Consider the following 25,967-nt stretch of genomic DNA (forward strand, 5'->3'; position numbering starts at 1 on the left):
CCCCTTACCCCTATACATATCTACCTCCATCACTCCAGTATCCCTGTACAGTGTTAATATGGAACTGACCCTGTATATAGTCACCTTACCCCTATACATATCTACCTCCATCACTCCAGTATCCCTGTACAGTGTTAATATGGTACTGACCCTGTATATAGTCACCTTACCCCTATACATATCTACCTCCATCACTCCAGTGTCCCTGTACATTGTTAATATGGAACTGACCCCGTATATAGTCACCTTAACCCTCTACATATCTACCTCCATCACTCCAGTATCCCTGTACATTGTTAATATGGTACTGACCCTGTATATACTCACTTTACCCCTATACATATCTACCTCCATCACTCCAGTATCCCTGTTCCCTTCCCCCTATATATATCTACCTCCATCACTCCAGTATCCCTGTCCCCTTCCCCCTATATATATCTACCTCCATCACTCCAGTATCCCTGTCCCCTTCCCCCTATATATATCTACCTCCATCACTCCAGTATCCCTGTTCCCTTCCCCCTATATATATCTACCTCCATCACTCCAGTATCCCTGTTCCCTTCCCCCTATATATATCTACCTCCATCACTCCAGTATCCCTGTACAGTGTTAATATGGAACTGACCCTGTATATAGTCACCTTACCCCTATACATATCTACCTCCATCACTCCAGTATCCCTGTACAGTGTTAATATGGTACTGACCCTGTATATAGTCACCTTACCCCTATACATATCTACCTCCATCACTCCAGTGTCCCTGTACATTGTTAATATGGAACTGACCCCGTATATAGTCACCTTAACCCTCTACATATCTACCTCCATCACTCCAGTATCCCTGTACATTGTTAATATGGTACTGACCCTGTATATACTCACTTTACCCCTATACATATCTACCTCCATCACTCCAGTATCCCTGTTCCCTTCCCCCTATATATATCTACCTCCATCACTCCAGTATCCCTGTCCCCTTCCCCCTATATATATCTACCTCCATCACTCCAGTATCCCTGTCCCCTTCCCCCTATATATATCTACCTCCATCACTCCAGTATCCCTGTTCCCTTCCCCCTATATATATCTACCTCCATCACTCCAGTATCCCTGTTCCCTTCCCCCTATATATATCTACCTCCATCACTCCAGTATCCCTGTCCCCTTCCCCCTATATATATCTACCTCCATCACTCCAGTATCCCTGTTCCCTTCCCCCTATATATATCTACCTCCATCACTCCAGTATCCCTGTTCCCTTCCCCCTATATATATCTACCTCTATCATAATTACTATTCACAGAACTATAAAATAAATATAAAATAGGCTGGTATCTAAGAAACTAAAATTAGGGTTGCAAAAAAATTCCCTTCAACTTTCCCAAAATTCCCATGTTTTTTTCTTTTTTCTTCCAGAAATCCCAGTTGGAAGATTCGTAGAACCAGAAGACAATAAGCAGTGAATCCTGAACCCTCTTCTGCTGAATCCCCCAAAAACTACTCTCCAGTCACTCCTGTAAATCTGAAAGGATGGGGGATTGATATAAACACTCTGGTATGATTCTACTGGCTGGAATGATTTGCCATGATTACTATTTTCCAAATCTCTCAGATTTACATTAACTGTCTAAGGGTATAGGGTTTAGTCTAGGGTGTAGGGTCTAGGAGTTGGTTTGGGACTCAGCCCAGTCACAGGTCTTCCTCCATGCTGATTATGTTCCTGCCTAGCAGTGTAGGGTCTAGGGTGTAAGGGCTATGGATTAGGATCTAGAGTCCCTTTATATCAGTCACAAGTCTTCCTTCATGCTGAATCTGTTCCTGCCTAGCAGTGTAGGGGCTAGGGTGTAAGGGTCTAGGGTTTATAACAGTCACAAATCCTCCTCCATGCTGAAGCTGCTCCTGCGACTAGAGGTCTTGGAGACTCCTGGGGAGACGGAGGAGAGCAGGGGGTCTCTGCCCCCAACAGAGGACATCCCCAGCCCCCTGTCGTCCATCAGGATGTCCCCCAGACCCATGTCCGGCAGCAGGGAGGCGTGGAAGGCTGCGGCCGACGGGTCATCCAGGTCAGAGAAGCTCAGAGAGTCCAGATCCAAGGGGCTGCCCATAGTCATCAGACCAACCGGAGAGGCCGAGGGGGGTGGAGACAGGAAGGAGGGGGAGGCAGCCTGGAGGCCTTGGCCACCACTCAGGGAGAGGAGGGTCCTGGAGAGGGCGTCGCCCGTGCTGGGGTCCAGGGACTGTGATAGGCTTAGGTGTGAGGAGGAGCTGCCTTGGGAGGAAGAGGCGGGGGTGGAGAGGCCGTGGAGGCGGGCCTGCATCTCAAGCTCCTGTGGAGAAAAACAACAGACAAAAATAGTCAACACTTAAACTATTGGCGTTAAGCCTAAAAACAGCCCTTAGATATGATTATTAATGCACAGGTTCTCATGCCTTATTGCTTAATTATAGTACAGTAGAAATAGTAGAGGCCCTGGAACACTGCCCTGGGGAACGCCAGAGTTGATTGATTTTTCCCTGAGACAATTTACCATTTACCTTCCAAAGAGATATGAAAGGGTCTCCCGACCCTTTCCCTTCCAGTCTCCCGACCATAATAGCCCTTTCCCTCCCAGTCTCCCGACCCTTTCCCTCCCAGTCTCCCGACCCCTTCCTTCCCAGTCTCCCGACCCCTTCCTTCCCAGTCTCCCGACCCTTTTCCCTCCCAGTCTCCCGACCCTTTTCCCTCCCAGTCTCCCGACCCTTTTCCCTCCCAGTCTCCCGACCCTTTTCCCTCCCAGTCTCCCGACCCTTTTCCCTCCCAGTCTCCCGACCCTTTTCCCTCCCAGTCTCCCGACCCTTTTCCCTCCCAGTCTCCCGACCCTTTCCCTCCCAGTCTCCCGACCCTTTCCCTCCCAGTCTCCCGACCCCTTCCCTCCCAGTCTGCCGACCCCTTCCCTCCCAGTCTGCCGACCCCTTCCCTCCCAGTCTCCCGACCCCTTCCCTCCCAGTCTCCCGACCCCTTCCCTCCCAGTCTCCCGACCCTTTCCCTCCCAGTCTCCCGACCCCTTCCTTCCCAGTCTCCCGACCCTTTCCCCCCAGTCTCCCGACCCTTTTCCCTCCCAGTCTCCCGACCCTTTTCCCTCCCAGTCTCCCGACCCCTTCCCTCCCAGTCTCCCGACCCCTTCCCTCCCAGTCTCCCGACCCCTTCCCTCCCAGTCTCCCGACCCCTTCCCTCCCAGTCTCCCGACCCTTTCCCTCCCAGTCTCCCGACCCTTTCCCTCCCAGTCTCCCGACCCTTTCCCTCCCAGTCTCCCCCTCCCTCCCAGTCTCCCCCTCCCTCCCAGTCTCCCCCCCCCCTCCCTCCCAGTCTCCCGACCCCTTCCCTCCCAGTCTGCCGACCCCTTCCCTCCCAGTCTGCCGACCCTTTCCCTCCCAGTCTCCCGACCCTTTCCCTCCCAGTCTCCCGACCCCTTCCCTCCCAGTCTCCCGACCCCTTCCCTCCCAGTCTCCCGACCCCTTCCCTCCCAGTCTCCCGACCCTTTCCCTCCCAGTCTCCCGACCATAATAGCCCTTTCCCTCCAAGTCTCCCGACCCCTTCCCTCCCAGTCTCCCGACCCTTTCCCTCCCAGTCTCCCGACCCTTTCCCTCCCAGTCTCCCGACCATAATAGCCCTTTCCCTCCCAGTCTCCCGACCCTTTCCCTCCCAGTCTGCCGACCCTTTCCCTCCCAGTCTGCCGACCCTTTCCCTCCCAGTCTGCCGACCCTTTCCCTCCCAGTCTGCCGACCCCTTCCCTCCCAGTCTCCCGACCCCTTCCCTCCCAGTCTCCCGACCCTTTCCCTCCCAGTCTCCCGACCCTTTCCCTCCCAGTCTCCCGACCCTTTCCCTCCCAGTCTCCCGACCCCTTCCCTCCCAGTCTCCCGACCCCTTCCCTCCCAGTCTCCCGACCCCTTCCCTCCCAGTCTCCCGACCCCTTCCCTCCCAGTCTGCCGACCCCTTCCCTCCCAGTCTGCCGACCCTTTCCCGACCATAATAGCCCTTTCCCTCCAAGTCTCCCGACCCCTTCCCTCCCAGTCTCCCGACCCTTTCCCTCCCAGTCTCCCGACCCTTTCCCTCCCAGTCTCCCCAGTCTCCCGACCCTTTCCCTCCCAGTCTCCCGACCATAATAGCCCTTTCCCTCCCAGTCTCCCGACCCTTTCCCTCCCAGTCTCCCGACCCTTTCCCTCCCAGTCTCCCGACCCTTTCCCTCCCAGTCTGCCGACCCCTTCCCTCCCAGTCTCCCGACCCCTTCCCTCCCAGTCTCCCGACCCCTTCCCTCCCAGTCTCCCGACCCCTTCCCTCCCAGTCTCCCGACCCTTTCCCTCCCAGTCTCCCGATCCGAACACTTCCCTCCCAGTCTCCCGATCCGAACACTTCCCTCCCAGTCTACCTAGGTGTGAGTGTTACCTGTATACGTTGCAGTGGGCTACTGTCAGTATTACCTGTATACGTAGGTTACTGTCAGTAGTACCTGTATACGTAGGTTACTGTCAGTAGTACCTGTATAGGTAGCAGTAGGTTACTGTCAGTATTACCTGTATAGGTAGCAGTAGGTTACTGTCAGTATTACCTGTATAGGTAGCAGTAGGTTACTGTCAGTATTACCTGTATAGGTAGCAGTAGGTTACTGTCAGTATTACCTGTATAGGTAGCAGTAGGTTACTGTCAGTATTACCTGTATAGGTAGCAGTAGGTTACTGTCAGTAGTACCTGTATAGGTAGCAGTAGGTTACTGTCAGTATTACCTGTATAGGTAGCAGTAGGTTACTGTCAGTATTACCTGTATAGGTAGCAGTAGGTTACTGTCAGTATTACCTGTATAGGTAGCAGTAGGTTACTGTCAGTATTACCTGTATAGGTAGCAGTAGGTTACTGTCAGTATTACCTGTATAGGTAGCAGTAGGTTACTGTCAGTATTACCTGTATAGGTAGCAGTAGGTTACTGTCAGTATATCCTGTATACGTAGCAGTAGGTTACTGTCAGTATTACCTGTATAGGTAGCAGTAGGTTACTGTCAGTATTACCTGTATAGGTAGCAGTAGGTTACTGTCAGTATTACCTGTATACGTAGGTTACTGTCAGTAGTACCTGTATAGGTAGCAGTAGGTTACTGTCAGTATTACCTGTATACGTAGCAGTGGGTTACTGTCAGTATTACCTGTATAGGTAGCAGTAGGTTACTGTCAGTATTACCTGTATAGGTAGCAGTAGGTTACTGTCAGTATTACCTGTATACGTAGCAGTAGGTTACTGTCAGTATTACCTGTATACGTAGCAGTAGGTTACTGTCAGTATTACCTGTATAGGTAGCAGTAGGTTACTGTCAGTATTACCTGTATAGGTAGCAGTAGGTTACTGTCAGTATTACCTGTATACGTAGCAGTAGGTTACTGACAGTATTACCTGTATACGTAGCAGTAGGTTACTGACAGTATTACCTGTATACGTAGGTTACTGTCAGTAGTACCTGTATAGGTAGCAGTAGGTTACTGTCAGTATTACCTGTATAGGTAGCAGTAGGTTACTGTCAGTATTACCTGTATAGGTAGGTTACTGTCAGTAGTACCTGTATACGTAGGTTACTGTCAGTAGTACCTGTATACGTAGGTTACTGTCAGTAGTACCTGTATAGGTAGCAGTAGGTTACTGTCAGTATTACCTGTATAGGTAGCAGTAGGTTACTGTCAGTATTACCTGTATAGGTAGCAGTAGGTTACTGTCAGTATTACCTGTATACGTAGCAGTAGGTTACTGTCAGTATTACCTGTATAGGTAGCAGTAGGTTACTGTCAGTATTACCTGTATAGGTAGCAGTAGGTTACTGTCAGTATTACCTGTATAGGTAGCAGTAGGTTACTGTCAGTATTACCTGTATAGGTAGCAGTAGGTTACTGTCAGTATTACCTGTATAGGTAGCAGTAGGTTACTGTCAGTATTACCTGTATAGGTAGCAGTAGGTTACTGTCAGTATTACCTGTATAGGTAGCAGTAGGTTACTGTCAGTATTACCTGTATAGGTAGCAGTAGGTTACTGTCAGTAGTACCTGTATAGGTAGCAGTAGGTTACTGTCAGTAGTACCTGTATAGGTAGCAGTAGGTTACTGTCAGTATTACCTGTATAGGTAGCAGTAGGTTACTGTCAGTAGTACCTGTATAGGTAGCAGTAGGTTACTGTCAGTATTACCTGTATAGGTAGCAGTAGGTTACTGTCAGTATTACCTGTATAGGTAGCAGTAGGTTACTGTCAGTATTACCTGTATAGGTAGCAGTAGGTTACTGTCAGTATTACCTGTATACGTAGCAGTAGGTTACTGTCAGTATTACCTGTATAGGTAGCAGTAGGTTACTGTCAGTATTACCTGTATACGTAGCAGTAGGTTACTGTCAGTATTACCTGTATAGGTAGCAGTAGGTTACTGTCAGTATTACCTGTATAGGTAGCAGTAGGTTACTGTCAGTATTACCTGTATAGGTAGCAGTAGGTTACTGTCAGTATTACCTGTATACGTAGCAGTAGGTTACTGTCAGTATTACCTGTATAGGTAGCAGTAGGTTACTGTCAGTATTACCTGTATAGGTAGCAGTAGGTTACTGTCAGTATTACCTGTATAGGTAGCAGTAGGTTACTGTCAGTATTACCTGTATAGGTAGCAGTAGGTTACTGACAGTATTACCTGTATACGTAGCAGTAGGTTACTGTCAGTATTACCTGTATAGGTAGCAGTAGGTTACTGTCAGTAGTACCTGTATAGGTAGCAGTAGGTTACTGTCAGTAGTACCTGTATAGGTAGCAGTAGGTTACTGTCAGTATTACCTGTATACGTAGCAGTAGGTTACTGTCAGTATTACCTGTATAGGTAGCAGTAGGTTACTGTCAGTATTACCTGTATACGTAGCAGTAGGTTACTGTCAGTATTACCTGTATACGTAGCAGTAGGTTACTGTCAGTATTACCTGTATAGGTAGCAGTAGGTTACTGTCAGTATTACCTGTATAGGTAGCAGTAGGTTACTGTCAGTATTACCTGTATAGGTAGCAGTAGGTTACTGTCAGTATTACCTGTATACGTAGCAGTAGGTTACTGTCAGTATTACCTGTATAGGTAGCAGTAGGTTACTGTCAGTATTACCTGTATAGGTAGCAGTAGGTTACTGTCAGTATTACCTGTATACGTAGCAGTAGGTTACTGTCAGTATTACCTGTATAGGTAGCAGTAGGTTACTGTCAGTATTACCTGTATAGGTAGCAGTAGGTTACTGTCAGTATTACCTGTATACGTAGCAGTAGGTTACTGTCAGTATTACCTGTATAGGTAGCAGTAGGTTACTGTCAGTATTACCTGTATAGGTAGCAGTAGGTTACTGTCAGTATTACCTGTATAGGTAGCAGTAGGTTACTGTCAGTATTACCTGTATACGTAGCAGTAGGTTACTGTCAGTATTACCTGTATAGGTAGCAGTAGGTTACTGTCAGTATTACCTGTATAGGTAGCAGTAGGTTACTGTCAGTATTACCTGTATAGGTAGCAGTAGGTTACTGTCAGTATTACCTGTATAGGTAGCAGTAGGTTACTGTCAGTATTACCTGTATAGGTAGCAGTAGGTTACTGTCAGTATTACCTGTATAGGTAGCAGTAGGTTACTGTCAGTATTACCTGTATAGGTAGCAGTAGGTTACTGTCAGTATTACCTGTATAGGTAGCAGTAGGTTACTGTCAGTATTACCTGTATAGGTAGCAGTAGGTTACTGTCAGTATTACCTGTATAGGTAGCAGTAGGTTACTGTCAGTATTACCTGTATACGTAGCAGTAGGTTACTGTCAGTATTACCTGTATAGGTAGCAGTAGGTTACTGTCAGTATTACCTGTATAGGTAGCAGTAGGTTACTGTCAGTATTACCTGTATAGGTAGCAGTAGGTTACTGTCAGTATTACCTGTATAGGTAGCAGTAGGTTACTGTCAGTATTACCTGTATAGGTAGCAGTAGGTTACTGTCAGTATTACCTGTATAGGTAGCAGTAGGTTACTGTCAGTATTACCTGTATAGGTAGCAGTAGGTTACTGTCAGTATTACCTGTATAGGTAGCAGTAGGTTACTGTCAGTATTACCTGTATACGTAGCAGTAGGTTACTGTCAGTATTACCTGTATAGGTAGCAGTAGGTTACTGTCAGTATTACCTGTATAGGTAGCAGTAGGTTACTGTCAGTATTACCTGTATACGTAGCAGTAGGTTACTGTCAGTATTACCTGTATAGGTAGCAGTAGGTTACTGTCAGTAGTACCTGTATAGGTAGCAGTAGGTTACTGTCAGTATTACCTGTATAGGTAGCAGTAGGTTACTGTCAGTATTACCTGTATAGGTAGCAGTAGGTTACTGTCAGTATTACCTGTATAGGTAGCAGTAGGTTACTGTCAGTATTACCTGTATACGTAGCAGTAGGTTACTGTCAGTATTACCTGTATAGGTAGCAGTAGGTTACTGTCAGTATTACCTGTATAGGTAGCAGTAGGTTACTGTCAGTATTACCTGTATACGTAGCAGTAGGTTACTGTCAGTATTACCTGTATAGGTAGCAGTAGGTTACTGTCAGTATTACCTGTATACGTAGCAGTAGGTTACTGTCAGTATTACCTGTATAGGTAGCAGTAGGTTACTGTCAGTATTACCTGTATACGTAGCAGTAGGTTACTGTCAGTATTACCTGTATAGGTAGCAGTAGGTTACTGTCAGTATTACCTGTATACGTAGCAGTAGGTTACTGTCAGTATTACCTGTATAGGTAGCAGTAGGTTACTGTCAGTATTACCTGTATAGGTAGCAGTAGGTTACTGTCAGTAGTACCTGTATACGTAGCAGTAGGTTACTGTCAGTATTACCTGTATAGGTAGCAGTAGGTTACTGTCAGTATTACCTGTATACGTAGCAGTAGGTTACTGTCAGTATTACCTGTATAGGTAGCAGTAGGTTACTGTCAGTATTACCTGTATAGGTAGCAGTAGGTTACTGTCAGTATTACCTGTATACGTAGCAGTAGGTTACTGTCAGTATTACCTGTATAGGTAGCAGTAGGTTACTGTCAGTATTACCTGTATAGGTAGCAGTAGGTTACTGTCAGTATTACCTGTATACGTAGCAGTAGGTTACTGTCAGTATTACCTGTATAGGTAGCAGTAGGTTACTGTCAGTATTACCTGTATAGGTAGCAGTAGGTTACTGTCAGTATTACCTGTATAGGTAGCAGTAGGTTACTGTCAGTATTACCTGTATAGGTAGCAGTAGGTTACTGTCAGTATTACCTGTATAGGTAGCAGTAGGTTACTGTCAGTATTACCTGTATAGGTAGCAGTAGGTTACTGTCAGTATTACCTGTATAGGTAGCAGTAGGTTACTGTCAGTATTACCTGTATAGGTAGCAGTAGGTTACTGTCAGTATTACCTGTATACGTAGCAGTAGGTTACTGTCAGTATTACCTGTATACGTAGCAGTAGGTTACTGTCAGTATTACCTGTATAGGTAGCAGTAGGTTACTGTCAGTAGTACCTGTATAGGTAGCAGTAGGTTACTGTCAGTATTACCTGTATACGTAGCAGTAGGTTACTGTCAGTATTACCTGTATAGGTAGCAGTAGGTTACTGTCAGTATTACCTGTATAGGTAGCAGTAGGTTACTGTCAGTATTACCTGTATACGTAGCAGTAGGTTACTGTCAGTATTACCTGTATAGGTAGCAGTAGGTTACTGTCAGTATTACCTGTATAGGTAGCAGTAGGTTACTGTCAGTATTACCTGTATAGGTAGCAGTAGGTTACTGTCAGTAGTACCTGTATAGGTAGCAGTAGGTTACTGTCAGTATTACCTGTATAGGTAGCAGTAGGTTACTGTCAGTATTACCTGTATAGGTAGCAGTAGGTTACTGTCAGTATTACCTGTATAGGTAGCAGTAGGTTACTGTCAGTATTACCTGTATACGTAGCAGTAGGTTACTGTCAGTAGTACCTGTATAGGTAGCAGTAGGTTACTGTCAGTATTACCTGTATAGGTAGCAGTAGGTTACTGTCAGTATTACCTGTATAGGTAGCAGTAGGTTACTGTCAGTATTACCTGTATACGTAGCAGTAGGTTACTGTCAGTATTACCTGTATACGTAGCAGTAGGTTACTGTCAGTATTACCTGTATAGGTAGCAGTAGGTTACTGTCAGTATTACCTGTATAGGTAGCAGTAGGTTACTGTCAGTATTACCTGTATAGGTAGCAGTAGGTTACTGTCAGTAGTACCTGTATAGGTAGCAGTAGGTTACTGTCAGTATTACCTGTATAGGTAGCAGTAGGTTACTGTCAGTATTACCTGTATAGGTAGCAGTAGGTTACTGTCAGTATTACCTGTATAGGTAGCAGTAGGTTACTGTCAGTATTACCTGTATACGTAGCAGTAGGTTACTGTCAGTATTACCTGTATACGTAGCAGTAGGTTACTGTCAGTATTACCTGTATAGGTAGCAGTAGGTTACTGTCAGTATTACCTGTATAGGTAGCAGTAGGTTACTGTCAGTATTACCTGTATAGGTAGCAGTAGGTTACTGTCAGTATTACCTGTATAGGTAGCAGTAGGTTACTGTCAGTATTACCTGTATAGGTAGCAGTAGGTTACTGTCAGTATTACCTGTATACGTAGCAGTAGGTTACTGTCAGTATTACCTGTATAGGTAGCAGTAGGTTACTGTCAGTATTACCTGTATACGTAGCAGTAGGTTACTGTCAGTATTACCTGTATAGGTAGCAGTAGGTTACTGTCAGTATTACCTGTATAGGTAGCAGTAGGTTACTGTCAGTATTACCTGTATACGTAGCAGTAGGTTACTGTCAGTATTACCTGTATAGGTAGCAGTAGGTTACTGTCAGTATTACCTGTATAGGTAGCAGTAGGTTACTGTCAGTATTACCTGTATACGTAGCAGTAGGTTACTGTCAGTATTACCTGTATACGTAGCAGTAGGTTACTGTCAGTATTACCTGTATAGGTAGCAGTAGGTTACTGTCAGTATTACCTGTATAGGTAGCAGTAGGTTACTGTCAGTATTACCTGTATACGTAGCAGTAGGTTACTGTCAGTATTACCTGTATAGGTAGCAGTAGGTTACTGTCAGTATTACCTGTATAGGTAGCAGTAGGTTACTGTCAGTATTACCTGTATACGTAGCAGTAGGTTACTGTCAGTAGTACCTGTATAGGTAGCAGTAGGTTACTGTCAGTATTACCTGTATAGGTAGCAGTAGGTTACTGTCAGTAGTACCTGTATACGTAGCAGTAGGTTACTGTCAGTATTACCTGTATAGGTAGCAGTAGGTTACTGTCAGTATTACCTGTATAGGTAGCAGTAGGTTACTGTCAGTATTACCTGTATAGGTAGCAGTAGGTTACTGTCAGTATTACCTGTATAGGTAGCAGTAGGTTACTGTCAGTAGTACCTGTATAGGTAGCAGTAGGTTACTGTCAGTATTACCTGTATAGGTAGCAGTAGGTTACTGTCAGTATTACCTGTATAGGTAGCAGTAGGTTACTGTCAGTATTACCTGTATACGTAGCAGTAGGTTACTGTCAGTATTACCTGTATAGGTAGCAGTAGGTTACTGTCAGTAGTACCTGTATAGGTAGCAGTAGGTTACTGTCAGTATTACCTGTATACGTAGCAGTAGGTTACTGTCAGTATTACCTGTATAGGTAGCAGTAGGTTACTGTCAGTATTACCTGTATACGTAGCAGTAGGTTACTGTCAGTATTACCTGTATAGGTAGCAGTAGGTTACTGTCAGTATTACCTGTATAGGTAGCAGTAGGTTACTGTCAGTATTACCTGTATAGGTAGCAGTAGGTTACTGTCAGTATTACCTGTATACGTAGCAGTAGGTTACTGTCAGTATTACCTGTATAGGTAGCAGTAGGTTACTGTCAGTATTACCTGTATACGTAGGTTACTGTCAGTAGTACCTGTATAGGTAGCAGTAGGTTACTGTCAGTATTACCTGTATACGTAGGTTACTGTCAGTAGTACCTGTATAGGTAGCAGTAGGTTACTGTCAGTATTACCTGTATAGGTAGCAGTAGGTTACTGTCAGTATTACCTGTATACGTAGCAGTGGGTTACTGTCAGTATTACCTGTATAGGTAGCAGTAGGTTACTGTCAGTATTACCTGTATAGGTAGCAGTAGGTTACTGTCAGTATTACCTGTATACGTAGCAGTAGGTTACTGTCAGTATTACCTGTATAGGTAGCAGTAGGTTACTGTCAGTATTACCTGTATAGGTAGCAGTAGGTTACTGTCAGTATTACCTGTATAGGTAGCAGTAGGTTACTGTCAGTATTACCTGTATAGGTAGCAGTAGGTTACTGTCAGTAGTACCTGTATACGTAGCAGTAGGTTACTGTCAGTATTACCTGTATAGGTAGCAGTAGGTTACTGTCAGTATTACCTGTATAGGTAGCAGTAGGTTACTGTCAGTAGTACCTGTATAGGTAGCAGTATGTTACTGTCAGTATTACCTGTATACGTAGCAGTAGGTTACTGTCAGTAGTACCTGTATAGGTAGCAGTAGGTTACTGTCAGTATTACCTGTATAGGTAGCAGTAGGTTACTGTCAGTATTACCTGTATAGGTAGCAGTAGGTTACTGTCAGTAGTACCTGTATACGTAGCAGTAGGTTACTGTCAGTATTACCTGTATAGGTAGCAGTAGGTTACTGTCAGTATTACCTGTATAGGTAGCAGTAGGTTACTGTCAGTAGTACCTGTATAGGTAGCAGTATGTTACTGTCAGTATTACCTGTATAGGTAGCAGTAGGTTACTGTCAGTATTACCTGTATACGTAGCAGTAGGTTACTGTCAGTATTACCTGTATAGGTAGCAGTAGGTTACTGTCAGTATTACCTGTATAGGTAGCAGTAGGTTACTGTCAGTATTACCTGTATAGGTAGCAGTAGGTTACTGTCAGTATTACCTGTATAGGTAGCAGTAGGTTACTGTCAGTATTACCTGTATAGGTAGCAGTAGGTTACTGTCAGTATTACCTGTATAGGTAGCAGTAGGTTACTGTCAGTATTACCTGTATAGGTAGCAGTAGGTTACTGTCAGTATTACCTGTATAGGTAGCAGTAGGTTACTGTCAGTATTACCTGTATACGTAGCAGTAGGTTACTGTCAGTATTACCTGTATAGGTAGCAGTAGGTTACTGTCAGTATTACCTGTATAGGTAGCAGTAGGTTACTGTCAGTATTACCTGTATAGGTAGCAGTAGGTTACTGTCAGTATTACCTGTATAGGTAGCAGTAGGTTACTGTCAGTATTACCTGTATAGGTAGGAGTAGGTTACTGTCAGTATTACCTGTATAGGTAGCAGTAGGTTACTGTCAGTATTACCTGTATAGGTAGCAGTAGGTTACTGTCAGTATTACCTGTATAGGTAGCAGTAGGTTACTGTCAGTATTACCTGTATAGGTAGCAGTAGGTTACTGTCAGTATTACCTGTATAGGTAGGAGTAGGTTACTGTCAGTATTACCTGTATAGGTAGCAGTAGGTTACTGTCAGTATTACCTGTATAGGTAGCAGTAGGTTACTGTCAGTATTACCTGTATAGGTAGCAGTAGGTTACTGTCAGTATTACCTGTATAGGTAGCAGTAGGTTACTGTCAGTATTACCTGTATAGGTAGCAGTAGGTTACTGTCAGTATTACCTGTATAGGTAGGAGTAGGTTACTGTCAGTATTACCTGTATACGTAGCAGTAGGTTACTGTCAGTATTACCTGTATAGGTAGCAGTAGGTTACTGTCAGTATTACCTGTATAGGTAGCAGTAGGTTACTGTCAGTATTACCTGTATAGGTAGCAGTAGGTTACTGTCAGTATTACCTGTATAGGTAGCAGTAGGTTACTGTCAGTATTACCTGTATAGGTAGGAGTAGGTTACTGTCAGTATTACCTGTATAGGTAGCAGTAGGTTACTGTCAGTATTACCTGTATAGGTAGCAGTAGGTTACTGTCAGTATTACCTGTATAGGTAGCAGTAGGTTACTGTCAGTATTACCTGTATAGGTAGCAGTAGGTTACTGTCAGTATTACCTGTATAGGTAGCAGTAGGTTACTGTCAGTATTACCTGTATAGGTAGCAGTAGGTTACTGTCAGTATTACCTGTATAGGTAGCAGTAGGTTACTGTCAGTATTACCTGTATAGGTAGCAGTAGGTTACTGTCAGTATTACCTGTATACGTAGCAGTAGGTTACTGTCAGTATTACCTGTATAGGTAGGAGTAGGTTACTGTCAGTATTACCTGTATAGGTAGCAGTAGGTTACTGTCAGTATTACCTGTATACGTAGCAGTAGGTTACTGTCAGTATTACCTGTATAGGTAGCAGTAGGTTACTGTCAGTAGTACCTGTATACGTAGGTTACTGTCAGTAGTACCTGTATAGGTAGCAGTAGGTTACTGTCAGTATTACCTGTATACGTAGCAGTAGGTTACTGTCAGTATTACCTGTATAGGTAGCAGTAGGTTACTGTCAGTATTACCTGTATAGGTAGCAGTAGGTTACTGTCAGTATTACCTGTATACGTAGCAGTAGGTTACGGTTGCTGTGCTCCAGTTTCCTCTGTCTGGTCTCCACCTCCTTGGCTCTCTGCTGCTCCTTCTGCAGCCTCCTGATGTAGTCCACAGACGCCTTCAGGATGGTGCCCTTATTCCAACGCGTCTCCCTGTCTCCGTAGCAGGGGGATCAGTGAGGAGAAAGGAACAGCAGCATGATTAGATACCATGTTGTAGCAGGGGGGGTCAGTGAGGAGAAAGGAACAGCGGCATGATTAGATACTATGTTGTAGCAGGGGGGGGGTCAGTGAGGAGAAAGGAACAGCAGCATGATTAGATACCATGTTGTAGCAGGGGGGGGGTCAGTGAGGAGAAAGGAACAGCAGCATGATTAGATACTATGTTGTAGCAGGGGGGGTCAGTGAGGAGAAAGGAACAGCAGCATGATTAGATACCATGTTGTAGCAGGGGGGGTCAGTGAGGAGAAAGGAACAGCGAGGTGATTAGATACCATGTTGTAGCAGGGGGGGTCAGTGAGGAGAAAGGAACAGCAGCATGATTAGATCCCATGTTGTAGCAGGGGGGGGTCAGTGAGGAGAAAGGAACAGCGAGGTGATTAGATACCATGTTGTAGCAGGGGGGGTCAGTGAGGAGAAAGGAACAGCAGCATGATTAGATACCATGTTGTAGCAGGGGGGGTCAGTGAGGGGAAAGGAACAGCGAGGTGATTAGATACTATGTTGTAGCAGGGGGGGTCAGTGAGGAGAAAGGAACAGCAGCATGATTAGATACTATGTTGTAGCAGGGGGGGTCAGTGAGGAGAAAGGAACAGCAGCATGATTAGATACTATGTTGTAGCAGGGGGGGATCAGTGAGGAGAAAGGAACAGCAGCATGATTAGATACTATGTTGTAGCAGGGGGGGGGTCAGTGAGGAGAAAGGAACAGCAGCATGATTAGATACCATGTTGTAGCAGGGGGGGTCAGTGAGGAGAAAGGAACAGCGGCATGATTAGATACCATGTTGTAGCAGGGGGGGTCAGTGAGGAGAAAGGAACAGCAGCATGATTAGATACCATGTTGTAGCAGGGGGGGTCAGTGAGGAGAAAGGAACAGCGGCATGATTAGATACTATGTTGTAGCAGGGGGGGTCAGTGAGGAGAAAGGAACAATGAGATGGTGAAATACACTGCTCAAAAAAATAAAGGGAACACTTAAACAACACAATGTAACTCCAAGTCAATCACACTTCTGTGAAATCAAACTGTCCACTTAGGAAGCAACACTGATTGACAATAAATTTCACATGCTGTTGTGCAAATGGAATAGACAACAGGTGGAAATTATAGGCAATTAGCAAGACACCCCCAATAAAGGAGTGGTTCTGCAGGTGGTGACCACAGACCACTTCTCAGTTCCTATGCTTCCTGGCTGATGTTTTGGTCACTTTTGAATGCTGGCGGTGCTTTCACTCTAGTGGTAGCATGAGACGGAGTCTACAACCCACACAAGTGGCTCAGGTAGTGCAGCTCATCCAGGATGGCACATCAATGCGAGCTGTGGCAAGAAGGTTTGCTGTGTCTGTCAGCGTAATGTCCAGAGCATGGAGGCGCTACCAGGAGACAGGCCAGTACATCAGGAGACGTGGAGGAGGCCGTAGGAGGGCAACAACCCAGCAGCAGGACCGCTACCTCTGCCTTTGTGCAAGGAGGAGCAGGAGGAGCACTGCCAGAGCCCTGCAAAATGACCTCCAGCAGGCCACAAATGTGCATGTGTCTGCTCAAACGGTCAGAAACAGACTCCATGAGGGTGGTATGAGGGCCCGACGTCCACAGGTGGGGGTTGTGCTTACAGCCCAACACCGTGCAGGACGTTTGGCATTTGCCAGAGAACACCAAGATTGGCAAATTCGCCACTGGCGCCCTGTGCTCTTCACAGATGAAAGCAGGTTCACACTGAGCACATGAGCACATGTGACAGACGTGACAGAGTCTGGAGACGCCGTGGAGAACGTTCTGCTGCCTGCAACATCCTCCAGCATGACCGGTTTGGCGGTGGGTCAGTCATGGTGTGGGGTGGCATTTCTTTGGGGGGCCGCACAGCCCTCCATGTGCTCGCCAGAGGTAGCATGACTGCCATTAGGTACCGAGATGAGATCCTCAGACCCCTTGTGAGACCATATGCTGGTGCGGTTGGCCCTGGGTTCCTCCTAAACCAAGACAATGCTGGAGTGTGTCAGCAGTTCCTGCAAGAGGAAGGCATTGATGCTATGGACTGGCCCGCCCGTTCCCCAGACCTGAATCCAATTGAGCACATCTGGGACATCATGTCTCGCTCCATCCACCAACGCCACGTTGCACCACAGACTGTCCAGGAGTTGGCGGATGCTTTAGTCCAGGTCTGGGAGGAGATCCCTCAGGAGACCATCCGCCACCTCATCAGGAGCATGTCCAGGCGTTGTAGGGAGGTTATACAGGCACGTGGAGGCCACACACACTACTGAGCCTCATTTTGACTTGTTTTAAGGACATTACATCAAAGTTGGATCAGCCTATAGTGTGGTTTTCCACTTTAATTTTGAGTGTGACTCCAAATCCAGACCTCCATGGGTTGATAAATTTGATTTCCATTGATAATTTTTGTGTGATTTTGTTGTCAGCACATTCAACTATGTAAAGAAAAAAGTATTTAATAAGAATATTTCATTCATTCAGATCTAGGATGTGTTATTTTAGTGTTCCCTTTATTCTTTTGAGCAGTGTATATACAGTAGCAGTGGGAGGGGGGGGGCTACTCACGGGTCACTCGACTTGGGGATGAGAGCTCCCAGTTCCTTGATGCGATCGTTGATATTGAACCTCCTGCGTCTCTCAACTAGGAAGTAACATGTCAACATCGTCACCAAGGTGCTCACCAACTGTTAAACCCTAATACAAAAGTACATTTAAAGTATAGGTATCCCATTGTGGTATCCAAGTATTTAAAATCTATACTCACTCTGATTATGATTGTCCTTTTTCTGTCGCTCCTTCATCATAGCTTTAACCTCCACCTCTACAAGACACAATTTCAAAATCAACATTTAGCGCCACGATATCAGTATATTGCGGGGGGGGGGGGAGGGGGGTTTGCTAAAGACCGCTTGAAACGTCAATAAAAACATCAGATTTAAAAACAGTAATATGTTCAGAATGTTCAACAAGTTATTAGACTATAGTTCCAAGTTATATGCCGCAGAGATTTTACTCGGTGAGATGAAATTGTGAAACAGGGAAGAGGGAATAAGTGAGCAGGGTTCTAAGGCAAGGCTTTGTAATGAGGAACAGGGTGTGACTGACTGACTGGACAGGGGAAGTTGGGGGTGAGCAATGCTGAGTAAGACCTTTAAAAAGAAAAGAGAGCGAGGGGGGAGGAGATAGAAGTCAGAGAGAGTCAGAGAGAGACACAGGGACAGAGTCAGAGAGAGAGACAGACACAGGAACAGAGTCAGAGAGAGAGACAGACACAGGGACAGAGTCAGAGAGAGAGACAGACACAGGGACAGAGTCAGAGTCAGAAAGTTGACAGACAGACAGACAGACAGACAGACAGGATAGACAGGACAGACAGGTGATATTGAGTGTGATTTAGGAGAGGAACTTTTTTACAGACAGAAAGAGAGAAGGAGAGATCGAGAGCGAGCGATTTAATCTTTAGTGTTAAGTGTGTTTTAGACTAGAATTATTTACCGGTACCGGGTAACTCAGTCTTGACATTGTGCAGGTCAGCAGGACAGGAGTTGGAGACGGTGACGTTAGGAACAGCCATCCCTCCACTGCTGTACACATCCAGCATGTTCACTGACACCGGCAGCTGCATACACACAACAGTCACAACATGTAAAGAACAACATTATAAAACAAGCGTTCAGAGGTCATCGACAACTCCCAAATGTAGTACTAATGCAGCCAACTATCTCATTCATCCAAATCAAATGTTATCTTGAAATGCCGAATACAACGGGTACCTTACCGTGAAATGCCGAATACAACGGGTACCTTACCGTGAAATGCCGAATACAACGGGTACCTTACCGTGAAATGCCGAATACAACGGGTACCTTACCGTGAAATGCCGAATACAACGGGGTACCTTACCGTGAAATGCCGAATACAACGGGGTACCTTACCGTGAAATGCCGAATACAACGGGGTACCTTACCGTGAAATGCCGAATACTACGGGGTACCTTACCGTGAAATGCCGAATACTACGGGGTACCTTACCGTGAAATGCCGAATACTACGGGTACCTTACCGTGAAATGCCGAATACAACGGGTACCTTACCGTGAAATGCCGAATACAACGGGGTACCTTACCGTGAAATGCCGAATACAACGGGGTACCTTACCGTGAAATGCCGAATACAACGGGGTACCTTACCGTGAAATGCCGAATACAACGGGTACCTTACCGTGAAATGCCGAATACAACGGGGTACCTTACCGTGAAATGCCGAATACAACGGGGTACCTTACCGTGAAATGCCGAATACAACGGGTACCTTACCGTGAAATGCCGAATACAACGGGTACCTTACCGTGAAATGCCGAATACAACGGGTACCTTACCGTGAAATGCCGAATACAACGGGTACCTTACCGTGAAATGCCGAATACAACAGGTACCTTACCGTGAAATGCCGAATACAACGGGTACCTTACCGTGAAATGCCGAATACAACGGGTACCTTACCGTGAAATGCCGAATACAACAGATGTAGGAGGCTATGTACAGGGGGTACCGGTACAGAGTCAATGTGGAGACTATATACAGGGGGTACCGGTACAGAGTCAATGTGGAGGCTATATACAGGAGGTACCGGTACAGAGTCAATGTGGAGGCTATATACAGGGGGGTACCGGTACAGAGTCAATGTGGAGGCTATATACAGGGGGGTACCGGTACAGAGTCAATGTGGAGGCTATATACAGGGGGTACCAGTACAGAGTCAATGTGGAGGCTATGTACAGGGGGTACCGGTACAGAGTCAATGTGGAGGCTATGTACAGGGGGTACCGGTACCGAGTCAATGTGGACGCTATATACAGGGGGTACCTGTGCAGAGTCAATGTGGAGGCTATATACAGGGGGTACCGGTACCGAGTCAATGTGGAGGCTATATACAGGGGGTACCGGTACCGAGTCAATGTGGAGGCTATATACAGGGTGTTACGGTACAGAGTCAATGTGGAGGCTATATACAGGGTGTTACGGTACAGAGTCAATGTGGAGGCTATATACAGGGTGTTACGGTACAGAGTCAATCTGGAGGCTATATACAGGGTGTTACGGTACAGAGTCAATGTGGAGGCTATATACAGGGGGTACCGGTACAGAGTCAATGTGGAGGCTATATACAGGGGGTACCGGTACAGAGTCAATGTGGAGGCTATATACAGGGGGTACCGGTACAGAGTCAATGTGGAGGCTATATACAGGGTGTTACGGTACAGAGTCAATGTGGAGGCTATATACAGGGGGTACCGGTACAGAGTCAAATGTGGAGGCTATATACAGGGGGTACCGGTACAGAGTCAATGTGGAGGCTATATACAGGGGGTACCGGTACAGAGTCAATGTGGAGGCTATATACAGGGGGTACCGGTACAGAGTCAATGTGGAGGCTATATACAGGGGGTACCGGTACAGAGTCAATGTGGAGGCTATATACAGGGGCACCGGTACTGAGTCAGTGTGGAGGCTATATACAGGAGGTACCGGTACTGAGTCAGTGTGGAGGCTATATACAGGAGGTACCGGTACAGAGTCAATGTGGAGGCTATATACAGGGGGTACCGGTACAGAGTCAATGTGGAGGCTATATACAGGGGGTACCGGTACAGAGTCAATGTGGAGGCTATATACAGGGGGTACCGGTACCGAGTCAATGTGGAGGCTATATACAGGGGGTACCGGTACCGAGTCAATGTGGAGGCTATATACAGGGGGTACCGGTACAGAGTCAATGTGGAGGCTATATACAGGGGGTACCGGTACAGAGTCAATGTGGAGGCTATATACAGGGGGTACCGGTACAGAGTCAATGTGGAGGCTATATACAGGGGGTACCGGTACAGAGTCAATGTGGAGGCTATATACAGGGGGTACCGGTACCGAGTCAGTGTGGAGGCTCTATACAGGGGGTACCGGTACCGAGTCAGTGTGGAGGCTATATACAGGGGGTACCGGTACCGAGTCAGTGTGGAGGCTATATACAGGGGGTACCGGTACCGAGTCAGTGTGGAGGCTCTATACAGGGGGTACCGGTACAGAGTCAGTGTGGAGGCTCTATACAGGGGGTACCGGTACAGAGTCAGTGTGGAGGCTCTATACAGGGGGTACCGGTACCGAGTCAATGTGGAGGCTCTATACAGGGGGTACCGGTACAGAGTCAATGTGGAGGCTCTATACAGGGGGTACCGGTACAGAGTCAATGTGGAGGCTCTATACAGGGGGTACCGGTACAGAGTCAGTGTGGAGGCTCTATACAGGGGGTACCGGTACAGAGTCAATGTGGAGGCTCTATACAGGGGGTACCGGTACCGAGTCAATGTGCAGGGGTACAGGTTAATCCAGGTCATTTTTAAAGTGACTATGAAGCCCATTGAACACGCAGTACAAACAGAATATGTTGTGACATCAGAGGTCTAAGAGCTACATTGATTATTGGTGAGTCTCAACAAACCAGGACACTGATAACCTCCCTGGAACGTTGATAATGTGAATTCCAGACTTTTTTTTCCCCCTTCTAGATGTCTACGTAACAGACAAGATGAGGGTTGCAAAATTCCAATATCTTTCCCCAGATTCCCTGCTGGTTCTCCATAAATCCTGGTTGGAAGAGTCCTGGAATCAAGAGGGGAATCAGGAGGGGAATCAGGAGGGGAATCAAGAGGGGAATCAAGAGGGGAATCAAGAGGGGAATCAAGAGGGGAATCAAGAGGGGAATCAAGAGGGGAATCAAGAGGGGAATCAAGAGGGGAATCAAGAGGGGAATCAAGAGGGGAATCAAGAGGGGAATCAAGAGGGGAATCAGGAGGGGAATCAGGAGGGGAATCAGGAGGGGAATCAGGAGGGGAATCAGGAGGGGAATCAGGAGGACATCTGGAATACTCTAACCTGGATTTCTAGAAAACGCGGCTGCTAAATTTGGGGGAAATTACTGGAAATTTGCGACCCCTGTGTCGATTAAAAACCTTTTGTCCTGTCGTCCCCACTGTGGCCCATGCTTACAGAGCGGAAACATGGAAAAACATATTAAAATGGCGGTTTTCTATAGAATGATTTAGTAAATATACTGCCATTTAGCAGCCGCTTTTATCCGAGGCGTCTTACAGGAATAGGCGCGCATCCCATTTACACACAATGTTGATGTTGTCGTGATGCTGAAGATGACGAACGTGAAGTTGAAAACGGTGAAATGTCCCTTTAAAAGACAGACACCATGCTGATTGTGCACCATTTGATTACATTATCTCGCCACGGTCAACATGACCAACACTAGCTAATATTCACAACGGGAGCCACAGAGTACAGTAACAAATACGTTAGCATGTCCACATCTCTGTTTCATTAACAGAGTACAGTAACAAATACGTTAGCATGTCTACATCTCTGTTTCATTAACAGAGTACAGTAACAAATACGTTAGCATGTCCACATCTCTGTTTCATGAACAGAGTACAGTAACAAATACGTTAGCATGTCCACATCTCTGTTTCATTAACAGAGTACAGTAACAAATACGTTAGCATGTCCACATCTCTGTTTCATTAACAGAGTACAGTAACAAATACATTAGCATGTCCACATCTCTGTTTCATTAACAGAGTACAGGAACAAATACGTTAGCATGTCCACATCTCTGTTTCATTAACAGAGTACAGTAACAACTACGTTAGCATGTCCACATCTCTGTTTCATTAACAGAGTACAGGAACAAATACGTTAGCATGTCCACATCTCTGTTTCATTAACAGAGTACAGTAACAAATACGTTAGCATGTCCACATCTCTGTTTCATTAACAGAGTACAGGAACAAATACGTTAGCATGTCCACATCTCTGTTTCATTAACAGAGTACAGTAACAACTACGTTAGCATGTCCACATCTCTGTTTCATTAACAGAGTACAGTAACAACTACGTTAGCATGTCCACATCTCTGTTTCATTAACAGAGTACAGTAACAAATACGTTAGCATGTCCACATCTCTGTTTCATTAACAGAGTACAGGAACAAATACGTTAGCATGTCCACATCTCTGTTTCATTAACAGAGTACAGTAACAACTACGTTAGCATGTCCACATCTCTGTTTCATTAACAGAGTACAGGAACAAATACGTTAGCATGTCCACATCTCTGTTTCATTAACAGAGTACAGTAACAACTACGTTAGCATGTCCACATCTCTGTTTCATTAACAGAGTACAGTAACAACTACGTTAGCATGTCCACATCTCTGTTTCATTAACAGAGTACAGGAACAAATACGTTAGCATGTCCACATCTCTGTTTCATTAACAGAGTACAGTAACAACTACGTTAGCATGTCCACATCTCTGTTTCATTAACAGAGTACAGTAACAACTACGTTAAGAGTACAGTAACAACTACGTTAGCATGTCCACCAGACAAGCCAGAGCCTGTAGAAAGCTACAATGTCAAAATCAACTCAGTGAGAAACCAAAAGAAATCCAGTCAAAACCCACATCTCATCTAACCTCTTCAAAACACAAAACCCACATCTCATCTAACCTCTTCAAAACACAAAACCCACATCTCATCTAACCTCTTCAAAACACAAAACCCACATCTCATCTAACCTCTTCAAAACACAAAACCCACATCTCATCTAACCTCTTCAAAACACAAAACCCACATCTCATCTAACCTCTTCAAAACACAAAACCCACATCTCATCTAACCTCTTCAAAACACAAAACCCACATCTCATCTAACCTCTTCAAAACACAAAACCCACATCTCATCTAACCTCTTCAAAACACAAAACCCACATCTCATCTAACCTCTTCAAAACACAAAACCTACATCTCATCTAACCTCTTCAAAACACAAAACCCACATCTCATCTAACCTCTTCAAAACACAAACCCACATCTCATCTAACCTCTTCAAAACACAAAACCCACATCTCATCTAACCTCTTCAAAACACAAAACCCACATCTCATCTAACCTCTTCAAAACACAAAACCCACATCTCATCTAACCTCTTCAAAACACAAAACCCACATCTCATCTAACCTCTTCAAAACACAAAACCCACATCTCATCTAACCTCTTCAAAACACAAAACCCACATCTCATCTAACCTCTTCAAAACACAAAACCCACATCTCATCTAACCTCTTCAAAACACAAAACCCACATCTCATCTAACCTCTTCAAAACACAAAACCCACATCTCATCTAACCTCTTCAAACACAAAACCCACATCTCATCTAACCTCTTCAAAACACAAAACCCACATCTCATCTAACCTCTTCAAAACACAAAACCCACATCTCATCTAACCTCTTCAAAACACAAAACCCACATCTCATCTAACCTCTCAAAACACAAAACCCACATCTCATCTAACCTCTTCAAAACACAAAACCCACATCTCATCTAACCTCTTCAAAACACAAAACCCACATCTCATCTAACCTCTTCAAAACACAAAACCCACATCTCATCTAACCTCTTCAAAACACAAAACCCACATCTCATCTAACCTCTTCAAAACACAAAACCCACATCTCATCTAACCTCTTCAAAACACAAAACCCACATCTCATCTAACCTCTTCAAAACACAAAACCCACATCTCATCTAACCTCTTCAAAACACAAAACCCACATCTCATCTAACCTCTTCAAAACACAAAACCCACATCTCATCTAACCTCTTCAAAACACAAAACCCACATCTCATCTAACCTCTTCAAAACACAAAACCCACATCTCATCTAACCTCTTCAAAACACAAAACCCACATCTCATCTAACCTCTTCAAAACACAAAACCCACATCTCATCTAACCTCTTCAAAACACAAAACCCACATCTCATCTAACCTCTTCAAAACACAAAACCCACATCTCATCTAACCTCTTCAAAACACAAAACCCACATCTCATCTAACCTCTTCAAAACACAAAACCATTCTAATTCATTTCATACAGATTCCACACAACAAGGACATGTATTTTACCTCTTGTTATCATGCTGCAGAACAACTAAAATCCTCATCTTTCTCCTGCCAAACCGCTCCGACAACTTCTCCTTTCTCTCCGAACAGACAGTTGAGAAATGGACAAACGTCTTCAGCAGCGGCGGGGGGGGGGGGGGGGGGGGGAAACACCTCTCTCTCTGATCCACGGTTAGCTAACCTTTAGTCTACACAGTTAAGCTATCAGCGTTCTACACACAGCCCCCCTCTGTCTATCCTCCAACACCATGCAGGTTGACTGGCCACACCCCCACTCGGCCCTGGCCACACCCCCACTCGGCCCTGGCCACACCCCCACTCGGCCCTGGCCACACCCCCACTCGGCCCTGGCCACACCCCCACTCGGCCCTGGCCACACCCCCACTCGGCCCTGGCCACACCCCCACTCGGCCCTGGCCACACCCCACTCTGTCCTGACCACACCCCACTCTGTCCTGACCACACCCCACTCTGTCCTGACCACACCCCACTCTAACCCACTCTGTCCTGACCACACCCCACTCTACCCCACTCTGTCCTGACCACACCCCACTCTACCCCACTCTGTCCTGACCACACCCCACTCTACCCCACTCTGTCCTGACCACACCCCACTCTACCCCACTCTGTCCTGACCACACCCCACTCTACCCCACTCTGTCCTGACCACACCCCACTCTACCCCACTCTGTCCTGACCACACCCCACTCTACCCCACTCTGTCCTGACCACACCCCACTCTACCCCACTCTGTCCTGACCACACCCCACTCTACCCCACTCTGTCCTGACCACACCCCACTCTACCCCACTCTGTCCTGACCACACCCCACTCTACCCCACTCTGTCCTGACCACACCCCACTCTACCCCACTCTGTCCTGACCACACCCCACTCTACCCCACTCTGTCCTGACCACACCCCACTCTACCCCACTCTGTCCTGACCACACCCCACTCTACCCCACTCTGTCCTGGCCACACCCCACTCTACCCCACTCTGTCCTGACCACACCCCACTCTACCCCACTCTGTCCTGACCACACCCCACTCTACCCCACTCTGTCCTGACCACACCCCACTCTACCCCACTCTGTCCTGACCACACCCC

General features: G+C 45.9%; 1 protein-coding gene across 6 annotated transcripts in view; it reads right to left on the bottom strand.

Moving 5' to 3' along the window:
- Positions 1–1,238: 1,238 nt before the first annotated feature.
- Positions 1,239–25,967, bottom strand: part of LOC120061461 (transcription factor E3-like) — a 46,865-nt gene continuing 22,136 nt past the window's right edge. For 3 of the 6 annotated variants that reach the window (XM_039011286.1, XM_039011285.1, XM_039011290.1), the window contains 5 exons: positions 18,328–18,451; positions 17,597–17,653; positions 17,398–17,473; positions 14,623–14,791; positions 1,239–2,331 (listed from right to left, as the gene is read on the bottom strand). In XM_039011286.1, the coding sequence (XP_038867214.1) occupies positions 1,873–2,331; positions 14,623–14,791; positions 17,398–17,473; positions 17,597–17,653; positions 18,328–18,451 (885 nt within the window). In that variant the 3' untranslated portion in view covers positions 1,239–1,872. The remainder of the gene's footprint in view (positions 2,332–14,622; positions 14,792–17,397; positions 17,474–17,596; positions 17,654–18,327; positions 18,452–25,967) is intronic. The other 3 variants (XM_039011289.1, XM_039011287.1, XM_039011288.1) reach the window with 3 other exon arrangements.

Source organism: Salvelinus namaycush, chromosome 16, assembly GCF_016432855.1.
Source record: "Salvelinus namaycush isolate Seneca chromosome 16, SaNama_1.0, whole genome shotgun sequence".
In the NCBI taxonomy this organism is placed as follows: domain Eukaryota; kingdom Metazoa; phylum Chordata; class Actinopteri; order Salmoniformes; family Salmonidae; genus Salvelinus; species Salvelinus namaycush.